Raw genomic sequence first — 12,340 nt, forward strand, 5'->3', positions numbered from 1 at the left:
AGTGCGCCGTTACCAGAAACTGACGTAGACGATTACGTCATAATTTCACATATTTAGGGGAATAAAAAAATCGGATACATAATTATTTCATACAAGATATTTCCAACTTATTGTTGTCTCCTTCTCACAACATGTTTCGGCCGTACAAGGCCATCATCAGGTGTGTAAGATTTGAGGTTTTCACGGAGGTGACTATGAAGAATACCGTCTTCTGGGATGTGGCGCCGTGTTAACCGATGTTTCGGAGGAACGTGTCGCCTCCATCTTCAGGGTAGAAGGAAAAAAGAAAATCCGAGAGCGAGGAACCAGCGCGAGCAGTAACTGACATACATTTTTCTTCTACCCTGAAGATGGAGGCGATAAGTTCCTCCGAAACGTCGGTTAACACACTATCTACATGGCACCACATCCCACAAGAAGGCTTTCTTCATCATCAGCTGTCTCTAATTCGCTAAAATTGTTGCACTGTATGGTATGCCCAACTTCTCATATCATATGTGAATGAGATATCTTAATTTAAAGTAATTGAACTTGAGTTAAAATCAATAAAAACTAGTTAAAATTCCAATATTTTGCTTGAGGTCGTCGTCCAGTGACCGAAACATTGTTTCAGCTCTTCATGTTTGGCTTTATTTGCGCTGCGGCATGGGTGTCTGTCTGTCTGTCTGTTATTGTGTAGTTCCAAAGTATGCTGGTGTAGTTATCATGTATGCCCCTTTGACTGTAGCGTCTTCTTAACCCTGCCTGTGTAGTAGTGTTTCTAATCGTTCTGTGTATGTAGACAATTATAAGTTGCATTGTACAAGGAAATATATTGTATGAAATCAATGATATATTAATACAACAGGATGTTTAAATACACGTACTTAAGGAGGATGAGGTGGGCAGGGAATGTAGCATGAATTGGGGCGAAGAGGAATGCATGTAGGATATTGGTGAGAAAGCCAGAAGGAAGGAGACCATAAGGAAGACCAAGGCGTAGGTGGGTGGACAATATTAAAATGGATCTCAGAGAGATAGGATGGGATGGTATGGATTTGATTGATCTGGCTCAGGATAGCGACCAGTGGAGGACTCTTGTGAAGACGGTAATAAACCTTCGGGTTCCATAAAACGCTGGGAAATTCTTGAGTAGCTGCAGATTTGGCTTCTCCTTAAGAAGGGCTCAGCTCAGCTCAGTAAGTAAGGATGTTTAAATACACTACCGGAAATATAGTGCAACAAGCAGAACGTTTGCTCTGTAAGTCTGCATATTCAAGGCATGGCTCACTACCAAACTTGTTCCTCACATACAATTTTTTTTTCTGTGGCGCTACAGCCCCAATTTGGGCCTAGGCCGACCTCCATGAAACTCTCCGTTTCACTTCGGTTTACTAGATCTTACACATTCGGTAGGACTCCTTGGGCGAGCGATCAGCTCGTCGCAAGGCCTCTACCTGTAGACAAGCACAGAAAAACGCACACAAACATCCATGCCATGAGTGGGATTCGAACCCACGATCCCGGCTTCCGAGCGAGCGAAGACAGTGCATGCCTTAGACAACTCGGCTACTGTGACCGGCTCCTCACACACAATAGTTTACATAAATCAAGAAGTGCATAAGAGGGCGAGTTTAGTGACGTGATGCATACAGGTCTGTCAGTCTCCCACAGTCTTACAAATCAATGCGCATGTAAGTGTTACGTGTACGTTAGAATCACTCTGTACATTCCCGTATTTCGAACCCAAGACCATGCGGCTGCTAGTTTATCAGTGCAGACCGTCACTCCTATGTGATTGAATCCAATATTACAAGGTAAATAAACATTGTTAGACAACGGTTGCAATTCTTAACCGATACAAGAAGAAAATTAGACGACTCACTGTGACCGAAAATGTTGCCACATTTTCTGTTTCAAGAACATACCTTTATATAAAAGTAATTGCAATTTTACTAGTTAAATTTAATATCTGCGTATAATTTAATTATTTCTCGGGAGCTGGGGCTCTAATTATCCACTCCACTACATTTACACTATTACACGCAACTTAATAACTACTGACTTCATCTCCCTTTCACTGAAAATAAGTGGTATACATTAGTTTTTAATTAAATTTGTTTTTAAAGCAAGTTTAATTATTTCTTGACTTCGTCTTTAGCGTCTCAGAATTTGCTTCCCTGACGGACGGTTTCAATGGCTGCCTCATGAGGGCTGAGTGCGCTTACACAGGTTTTTAATGAAAAGTGTGAGCTCATTTGCAGGAATTTGTATGCCTAGTGGAGACCATCTGTTTCTTCGCAGTAAAGGAGAATAAAGCAGTTTTCTGAGGAGACCAAATTAAAACATTCCCCACTTGCGTCCTCAGTTTGTTCCCTCCTTGCATGCTGCTACCTTTCGGGCAGGTTTTTGTTCGCTCTTACACCAAAAGAAGCACGACAATGACTTGGTTGTCGTGTATTCAAGTCTGTAGGAAGAAAAAAAAATTAAATGAATGTAATAGTTAAGTTTACAGCCTCAGTATCTTGGTCTTATTACAGCTATAAGAAAGGGGTAGGGGCATAGCGGTTACATTTATTTCCCCTCCCCTTTGACAATAGTGCGTCTGCTGTGTGTGAAGTAACTTTGTTGGAGCGCAGAATTAAACCAGGCGAAACTTCTATTCTCAGATAGAAATCGGGGGTTTCTCTCGTCATATGAGTCATAAACCTACGCAAGAAAGTCTTACTTTGTAATCATGAAGTGCATGACATAAACATGACCGGATAATTCTGTATTTCAGCGTCCTGTTGCAATTGTTTAACTTAGCGTCCATGTATTTATCGTCCGTCAATATTGTAACACTTGTTTATTCACTACTTAATTTTAATTTTAGTTTAACATTATACACTTTGACACTATATGTTTCGGCCCCAAATATCCATCTTCAGGTGTCTTGATATGTTACAAATATTTTATTAAATTATGTTAAAATTGCTACACTGTGTTAGTCCGTGTTAAAATCACACGCTGCAGTCCCTTTTCAAGGTAAAACTAGATAAAATACCTTAAAGTTTCTATTATACCCCCGTTATTTTGGTGCATTTTATTTCACCTCACACGGGGTGTCGTCCCTTGTTCTTAAATGTATGTCTGTACAGGATGTTCTGTTTCGGCAGAAGATAAATACCATGAATGTGGCGGTTTGTGGGCCGAAGATGTAAATATCGACAGATACCACACAAAACTCTTTGTTCCCTGCATCCTGTGACGTCATACAATTACAGTATACAGTGGCCGCATCACGAACGGGGACGAAGAAGAATGCGTATAGGATATTCGTGGAGAAGTCAGAGGGAAAGTGAACACTAGAAAGACAAAGACGTAGGTGGGTGGACAATATTAAAATGAATCCTAGAGATAGGACGGGGTGGTATGGACTTGATTGATCTGGTTCAGGATAGAGACCAGTGGACGGCTCTTGTGAACACGGTAATGAACCGTCGGTTTCCATAAAACATTGGTAAGTTCTTGAGTAGATGCGTAATTGGTGGCTTTTCAAGAAGGCTCATCTCCATGAAGTCAGTTAATGAAGGCATATAAACAAATTTACTTAACATCAAAAATGAAACAGAGGAAAGTATCAATATTAATTTTCGGTGGTTATACTATACAACTATATGAAGAAAGCAGTCTTCTGGGATTTGGCACCATGTATATGTGGTGTTAATCGACGTTTCGGTGGAACGTATCGCCTCCATCTTCAGGGTAGAAGGAAAAATATAAGAAATCCGNCTATATGTTTCGAACTTGACAGGTCATCATCAGGTGGTTTAGAAATAGATAAGAACAGAGCAAACTGAATTATAAGTTAACGTTAGAATTAATTTCTAAACAAGGGATCATTTCCACTTCAAGATACGTGGCACGACTTATCACTGTGGGCTATGTGCGGTTTCACGCGCATAATACAATATTAGTGTACGTGGTTTAATGTGTGTCTGTGTCTTTCTAATATGGAATTTCTTGTTGAGTAATGGGAGTCATGTGGCCGGCTAATGGAGGGTGTTGTGAATGGCCTGTTATCTGTAATGGTCTTCCTGCTTTTAGTTATCTGCTGCTATGGCATGCATATGGAGACGTTTAGCTGTACTAGACGCTTGGTGAAGCAGTCTCCTGTGTTGTAGATACTCGGCGATTTGTTGCACGTAGTTGTGGGTGTCTTATGTGACTGTACCCAAATTGTGTTTACCTGTTCTGTCATAGGTAAATGTGTAGAGGGCCCTGGGTGTTGCCTATAATCCTCAGATCTTAAATCGGTTGTCATATATTAATGTGAAAAATACATGCATTTATAGAAATTAATTTTAAACATTAACTAATAATTCAACTGTTTCTGTATTTATTTATTTTAATCCACCATACGATGATCTATCAAGATCGAAACATAGTTGCAGGCCATAACCATAGAAAATTAATACCGACATATTTTTCGGCATCATTTTTATTGTCAAGTAAATTGTTGAAAATGCTTGGTGTTTTGACTTTGTCTATAGTCCGGTATTCTAAAAAACACCAGAGATCACAATGTTTCGGAAACTGGGTTAACATTACATGTTAAATATGTTAATAAATGTATATGTCAGTCCAGGCTCAGTACAGCAGATTATGCCCTATTTCTAGTAGCTTCCGCTACAACGAAAGACCTTGATTATTCCTGAAATCTCGTTATATAACCTCTGCACCGACCACGCACAGAAAACAGCTTATATTGTTGTGGAAAATGTTTACAGCAACGTTGCATAGCAGTGAATGCGGCCACTTCTGGCCTACTGTACCAGCCCCAGGTGATAGGTGAGGGTGATTGTGGAGCAATTGGTGAAATGAAGATTGGCAGGGGAAACCGAAGTACTCGGAGAAAACCTGCCCCAGCACCATTTTGTCCACCACAAATCCCACTTGACCCGGGCCGCCGTGGTGGGAAGCCAGCGACTAACCGCTAGAGCTATGGCGCGGCTTCTAATGTAATTAGTTACTTAGATAATTAGTACTTCGATTCAGTTGCTTTTGCAGATCTGAAGCCGCGGTTGTGCTTATGTTACAACGTTTAGTCTGGAAGCCTGAGGTTCGTGCACGTAGTTAGGAAATACTTTTACCGTTACTGAATAATTTAGTTACAATTTCTGCCACCGCAGCAACGCCAGTGTCCAGGCTTAATTGTGTTTATAGAAACAAGATGGAAAAATGTTGAGTATGCGAACTCAGGAATGATTTAGTGGCTTCTCATTTTAGAACGGATGTGTATTACGCGTGTTTGTGTTGCTGTGTTCACAGGGTACAAAATTCCACACATTGTACATTAAAGCAACATTATCAGAAATATCCCTCTAGGGAACCTTGTAAGGGTTCCCTCATAGGACACGAGTTTCAAGCATATAAAATCACTATCGCCGTTCCAAAATCATTTAAAACATAAAGGAAATTATATGTTATCAATAAGGTATATAAAAGTATGCAGTATAAACAACAATATTCTGTATTTAAAAAAATAAATAAGATATTACCGTATCAATATTTGTATATATTTGTTTTTACAAACGCAATATGTTTCGACCCTTATACTGGGCCATCATCAAGCGTAAAATGCTCCAGGTTCAGTTGTTAAATTGCAATTAATTTTTATCTTATTCTTCAAATAAGGATCCTTATTATGTCTTGAAATTATTTAAATGCATAAATTCATAAATTGAGTCTTCTAGGTTAAGTTTTGTATCATTATATACTTTATTTATATCACACAACAGAATGAACACTATTAAGATTATATGTTAAAAGCTGCTTTAATATTAAGAGCTTCTAAAGTTGCCCACAGAATGAGTACCCATCTCATATGCCTTGCCCATGTCCTTTATATGATTACAGAGAAAATTCTGCGTGAAGAGCATACGTTATGGCACTCCTCACACTGAACATTACAGCTTGGAACTCATAAGTACATGGAAGATTAATGTATTTGAGGTTCTCACGATGTCAATATTAAGAATATGGTGTTCTGTGTTGTATACGAAATTTTACACCGTTATATTCAAGAACGACCGCCTCTGTGGTCTAATGGTCAGAGTTCCTAGTTACAGATCAAGAGATCACGGGTTCGATTCCCGGCGCTACCAGATTTTCTGAGAAGTAGTGGGCCTGGAACGGGGTCCACTCAGCCTCGCGAGGATAATTGAGGAGCTATTTCAAGGAAATAGCGGCTCCGGTCTAGAAAACCGAGATTTACGGTCGTGGGGATCCGTTGCGCTGACCACGCGACCTCTATCCGTTAAAGTTGGCACTAACTTCGCTGACAAGCGGCGGTCGCTCGGTCGGTATAGTTCGCTTGCGGACTACAGGACACGGAATATATTCCAGAACACGGTATTTTTAAAATTATTATATTTGTGTGTGTTTAATTTGTGTTTGTGCTTGGCCGTTATGACTGAAAGTTTTTAATATTAATTTCGTGTAGCAGCCATGAGTGAGCTCAGAGAACACTGTGCAATACAATAACAGTTACAAAAGAACGAAAATAATGCAATAGAAAAAGTGCGAAAGTTTTCTGCAATGCATCAAAATCATATTACAAAAATCATCCTAGGCACGATTTTCCATTTCCACGTCAGAGATGGTCTATCCGTGCTTTCATTCTGAATATAAACTTCAGAGTTTGAAGCGTGAACCCGTCTTGTCTCGTGCCTCCCAGGTCACAAAGACAATCAAGGTAAATTGAACCTCCCGCGAGTACAACTACCATAATTTCTTCAACCTGTAAGTCCTTGGGCAACCAACTAGTTCCTCCTGTCTTCGGAAGTTGACGGGAAACCAATTTCTCTTATTAGATAGCTGTCAGAAACATGAGAGACAACAAAAACAGAACACAGTAGACTATTGGTAGTGCTCCGCCTTTCCTTTCGCAATCACAAGAACTCTAATAACACAAATGTACTTTGCTCTTTGAAATGAGAAGCAGACATTAAGCATTCAGAATTGATATTGTCTGCTGGTTAAGAGCGGTTCTTAACCTGGCGAAAATCACTTATCAAGGAGTAAGTGACCTATTTCAAGGAGATATGAACTGGTCAGCTACACCGAATTCTGATAAAGAAAAATCAACAAGAAAAATATTTATTAATTTTACTATTAAATTGAACATGTTGCCAGGATCCCCCCCCCCAAAAAAGAGAGAGAAAGTAATACAACAAACCCCGTTAATCAGAATCTTAATGCTAAAGGGTTCTGGAAACGGTGTACAAAACTCAGCACTGTGCAGCTGTTCACTTTATCCAGCGTCTAGTGCTCTGCAGATTGCCTGTGGTTCTGTATGGGTGTGAAACTTGGTCTCTGACATTAGGAACATAGACTGAGGGAATATGAGAACAGGGTGTTGAGGAGAACATTTGGACCGAAGAGGGATGAAGTGACAGGAGGTTGGAGAAAACTGCATAATGAGGAGCTTCATAACTTGTACTCTTCTCCAAGTATAATTAGAATGATCAAGTCAAGGAGGATGAGGTGGGCAGGGCATGTAGCACGAATGGGGGAGAGGAGGAATGCATATAGGATATTGGTGGGAAAGCCAGAAAGAAAGAGACCATTAGGAAGACCAAGGCGTAGGTGGGTGGACAATATTAAAAGGGATCTTAGAGAGATAGGATAGGATGGGATGGGATGGATTGGATTGATCTGGCTGAGGATAGGGACCATTGGAGGGCTCTTGTGAACCCGGTAATGAACCTTCAGGTTCCATAAAATGCTGGCAAATTCTTCAGTAGCTGCAGATTTGGCTTCTTATCAAAAAGGGCTCAGCTCCATGAGTATTTTTTTATTACTAGTGGGGTGGGACTAAGTCCCTTGCACTGCGGCCACTTCTGGCCTATTGTACCAGCCCCAAATGATAGGTGAGGGTGACTGTGGAGCAATTGGTGGAATGAAGATTGGCAGGGGAAACCGAAATACTTGGAGAAAACCTACCCCAGCTCTACCTTGTCCACCACAAATCCCACTTGACCAGACCCGGGATCGAACCCGTGCCGCCGCGATGGGAAGCCAGCGACTAACCGTTTGAGCTATGGCGCGGCCTAGTAAGTAAGTAAGTAAGTAAGTACTCTACAGAATACAAGACAACGGACAAAGACGAGAAACTCAATAATTTCGAGAATCAGAACTTTCTCTCGATCTACTCACTTATATAACGGGAGGGTTAGTTAACGTCACAGGTTTGCAATGACAAAGATATTAATAAATATTTTACTAGAGGTGACCTGGCTCTTTCACAATGCATTCCGCACTCACGTAATTACAATCCCAATCAGACGCAACGTCTTTTCCTTTCTTTACCGGCTCTGCGATTCCTTTACCTTCCTAACCGCTGGTTATTAATCTTTCCTTGTGGACAAAGCCGCCGGGGAGTGGCCACTAACCTCCGTTAATGTCTAAGATTAATTAATAAGCGAATCCCTGGTACTACTGCACATTGCATCCTCACGAACGGTACTTACGCATAGGGACAGATGTATATTTTTAATTTACATCTCTAATGCCGATATTGTAGCGGTAGAGTAGTTGGTAGAGGCACCATGCTATAAGCTGGAAGGTCGCGGGTACGGTTCCCGATCAGTTGACCTAATCATTCCAGCTGCACTATGGCCCTGGGGTTGACTCAGCCTCTAACAGAAATGAGTACCAGGAACTTTCCTAGGGGGTAAAAGGGCTGCCGGTGCGTAAGGCTGACAATCTCACCACCATCCGTGAGCTGATTATGTAGAAAATGTGGAAGCCTCGACATCTGACAGTCCTATAGGCCTACACGGCCTCTCACAGGGATAACTTTAGATCTCTTATTCATACAGAATATGACACATATTGCCAGAGCACAACGCACTGCGCGGTTCGTGGAGAACTCCTTCCTGTCTCGAATTTATGGAAGACTGCGTCAAATTCATATTCCAGGCGTTACGCTTAACTTAATTTACGAAGTGTGTAATTTCTCATCTTCTTCCATTTAACAAAAAAAAAACTCCGCGGTTTTAGTCCGCAAGCGAACTATACCGACCGAGCGCTGCTTGTCGGCGAAGTTAGTGCCAACTTTAGACGATAGAGGGTGTCATGTGGTCAGCGTAACGGATCCCCACGGCCTTTAATCTCGGTTTTCTAGACCGGAGCCGCTATTTCCTTGAAATAGCTCCTCAATTATCGTCACGAGGCTGGGTGGAAACCGTTACAGACCCAGTACTTCTCATAAATAAATCTGGTAACGCCGGGAATCGAACCCGGACCTCTGTAGCCAGGAACTCCGACCACTAGACCACAGAGGCCACCACATTTAAAAATATTCAACCAGTGAGAAGTCTATTTCTGTATTCTCTTACATTTGATATACATATTAACCACGGTGCTTTAAAGGGTTAGCTGCATTGTGCGTTGAAAAGGTTTAACGATATCTGAACGCAGTACATGATATTTACATTTAAATATCTTTCTGCGTAAGGCATAATGAGATAGTTATCTCGTTCTTCCTGGCGTGTACCATGGAATTCCACTGAAGCGAGCAGGTGTTCTGTTATGTGTATTATACTTCTCACGTGCTGTCGCATAAATTATCATAAGCAGCCTCGCATCCATCACTCCAAGCTCCTCGTAAGATTTCCAGCGCTCTGAAACGACCTATTCTCACTATTATAATAGTCTGTCACTTTTAATAACAGCAGTCAAATTCTGTAACGTTTAAATCATGCGCTGTGTAGCCATAGGCCAGGTAACGTTAACCATACAAATGGTTGGACTTAATATTTATCCTTATGCAGTACTGTTATTAATCTGTATCAGTTACTTAGAATATTATAATTGGTCTAAATCTTGCGGTTATTCCTAAAGGCTCTTATCTGAGTGATTTTAATTTGCACTACATTAATACATATGTGTATACCGTATGTCCAAAAAGTATCCGACTTTATTTTTTTCCGCTATACGTAATGGCCAGAGGAGCGGGGAAACTGAGCGAAGTGGTAGAAGGGACTTTCATGCGCATGCGTGATTTTTTGCTGACTCGCAACACTGCCGGATGCGTCTGTGACTGCCAGATAGCCAAGTGGTGTAACACGGTCGTCGCATTCTCGTTTCACTCAAGATGACAAAACGCCGCCCCGCATAACAACCTTACTCACAAGTAATAAAAACCATGCACACAGTCTTATTAGATATAACTATATGTTTTAACCTTGAAGATGATCACCCGGTTTCAATATACGTATTCTCACAAAACAGCAATTAATTTTCTTTAATAATGGCTAATCTAATGGCCAGTCTCATCTACCTAAGCCTCTACAGACATTTTTTTTTACCTTGGCCGCTTTTTCAGTTTCTTAAACATTTACTGCAGTCGGTAGGACTTCCTGGACGGGGGATCAGCCCGTCGCAAGGCCGCTACTTATTACAAACACAGAACTAACGTACACAGACATCCATGCTTGAAGTAGGATTCGAACCCACGATCGCAATGTTTGGGTGAGCGAGGACAGTTCATGCCTTAGACCGCGCGGCCACTGTGAGCGACCGCCAGTTTCACACTGAACTTAAAATTAGAACTGTGTATCCAAAATGTAGAATTATTACAGAATTGTTGCAAAATTACGTTACAAATGACGTCCATTCGTACAAGTCACCGTTACAGTACACGTGAGCAGGGTACTACAATAATTATATATAATGTAATGTGTATAGCTATGCAACGTCGCGATAAACACCTCTTCGCGTAAGCGCACTCAACAAGAGGACGAATATTTATAACTCGTTGCTAGGCAACAGTCAGCGCGCCAATGGACTGGCGAGATATCTATCATGTGACTGCCTTTCTATGGAGTCCGTGCCGCGACCGTTGCCTTGCAATGGTTCGGTAAACACGTTTCAACAATAGATGCTGTGTTTTCTGTGTGGTCGGTGCGGAGGCTATATAACGTCTGTCATTCATTCAAGCCTTGTTTTATGTTCCCAGATGTCCGCATTCGATTCTTTGCTGGACATTGTTTGGCAGGTTGCTAGAAGTGAGGAAGACTTCCTGACAACGTTTGCAAGGTTACAAGGTGACAGGCAACGAGCAGAAAAGATCCTTGCATTACCTCAACTCCAAGACTTCTGTGTGACAGATGACTTCTCTGGTAAATGTGAAACACGAGCAGAGGCCTTGCGGCTTCTGGGAGATAGGTGTTATCTAGAGACCACAGCCTCGACCTCAGAATCAGCCGACGTCAAGGCAGCGTTAGAGCTATACACTTCAGCCATCAAGTTAGCACCTCATGGAAGTCGGAGCCTTGCTCACAGTTACTATGGTCGCAGTCAAGTGCTTCTACGCTTAGGTTATACAAGTCTAGCTCTGGAGGACGCAGAAAGGGCTCTCAGGTTGAAATTACCTCAGCAAGATGCCATCAAACTACTGGTCCTTACCGCAGTCTTCCATCAACAAACCCGTGCTTGGATCCAGGCCGAAGAATCACTCCATGAAGCTTTGGACAAACTACGAAATTCGGGGTTGGAAAATAATATCAAGGCGACAATGGCTGGAGAAATTATTTGTCAGCTTAAAACCATCAACGAAAGTAAAGAAGAGGACAAATCAAAGGTCAGATTACAACTCAGACGTAAATATCTGACGTACGGACCAGTGATGTTCATGTCCTGTCTTACAAGTCCTTACTTAATCCTTCAAAGTGGTCAAATTGGTCTTTTTACATCCTGTTGTGTTGCTGAATCGAGTCATTATAGCTGTCGATAGAACAACGCCGTAAATTCAATTTTAATAAAATGTTGATAGGTTAATCGATTTTATTGTCTTATTTGACCACAATACATTACGGTCGCATGAGCCTTTCTCAGTTACCTTCCAGCACTCCGACTAGCTATATCCCGGACCCAGAATAGGAGACATGAACCAGCTTCGTAGATGCAACAACAGTAACCAGTAATTCCAACTAAGCATTCCGTACCTATGACAAACCTCGGCGCCAAGTATCAACTAGGACACAACTTACACTCCACCACACATCCGAGATTCATTGCTTCCAGCAGACACGGTACCAACAACTACGTACTGGCATACTACATCGCATCCACAATATAAACAATTCTTCAGCATAGCATAATACACTTTATATACCCCAACAGACCATACTTCGACGAAATTCCAGAAAAGAACTGATCCACCAGTAAAATAGAACATTAAACTATCAATGCATGCTTGTTACTTAATTTTACACACACACACACACACACACACACACACACACACATATATATATATATATATAATTTTGTATTTTAGCGTCCTGTTGCACTGTTTTTCATACATTAT

The 12,340-nt window shown here is 41.3% G+C and overlaps 2 protein-coding genes across 3 annotated transcripts in view; one reads left to right on the forward strand and one right to left on the reverse strand.

Annotated features, from left to right (window-relative positions):
* The window catches only part of LOC111861504 (flavin-containing monooxygenase FMO GS-OX-like 4), a 100,564-nt gene that overhangs the window by 50,964 nt on the left and 37,260 nt on the right, over positions 1–12,340 (reverse strand). The gene's annotated exons all lie outside the window — the stretch shown is intronic.
* LOC111861503 (SET and MYND domain-containing protein 4) overlaps positions 1–12,340 on the forward strand; it is a 41,573-nt gene that overhangs the window by 1,290 nt on the left and 27,943 nt on the right. The window contains exon 2 of the mRNA XM_023846143.2: positions 10,988–11,611. Within this exon, the coding sequence (XP_023701911.1) occupies positions 10,988–11,611 (624 nt within the window). The remainder of the gene's footprint in view (positions 1–10,987; positions 11,612–12,340) is intronic.

The sequence above is a fragment of the Cryptotermes secundus genome, unplaced genomic scaffold, assembly GCF_002891405.2.
Source record: "Cryptotermes secundus unplaced genomic scaffold, Csec_1.0 scaffold909, whole genome shotgun sequence".
In the NCBI taxonomy this organism is placed as follows: Eukaryota; Metazoa; Arthropoda; class Insecta; order Blattodea; family Kalotermitidae; genus Cryptotermes; species Cryptotermes secundus.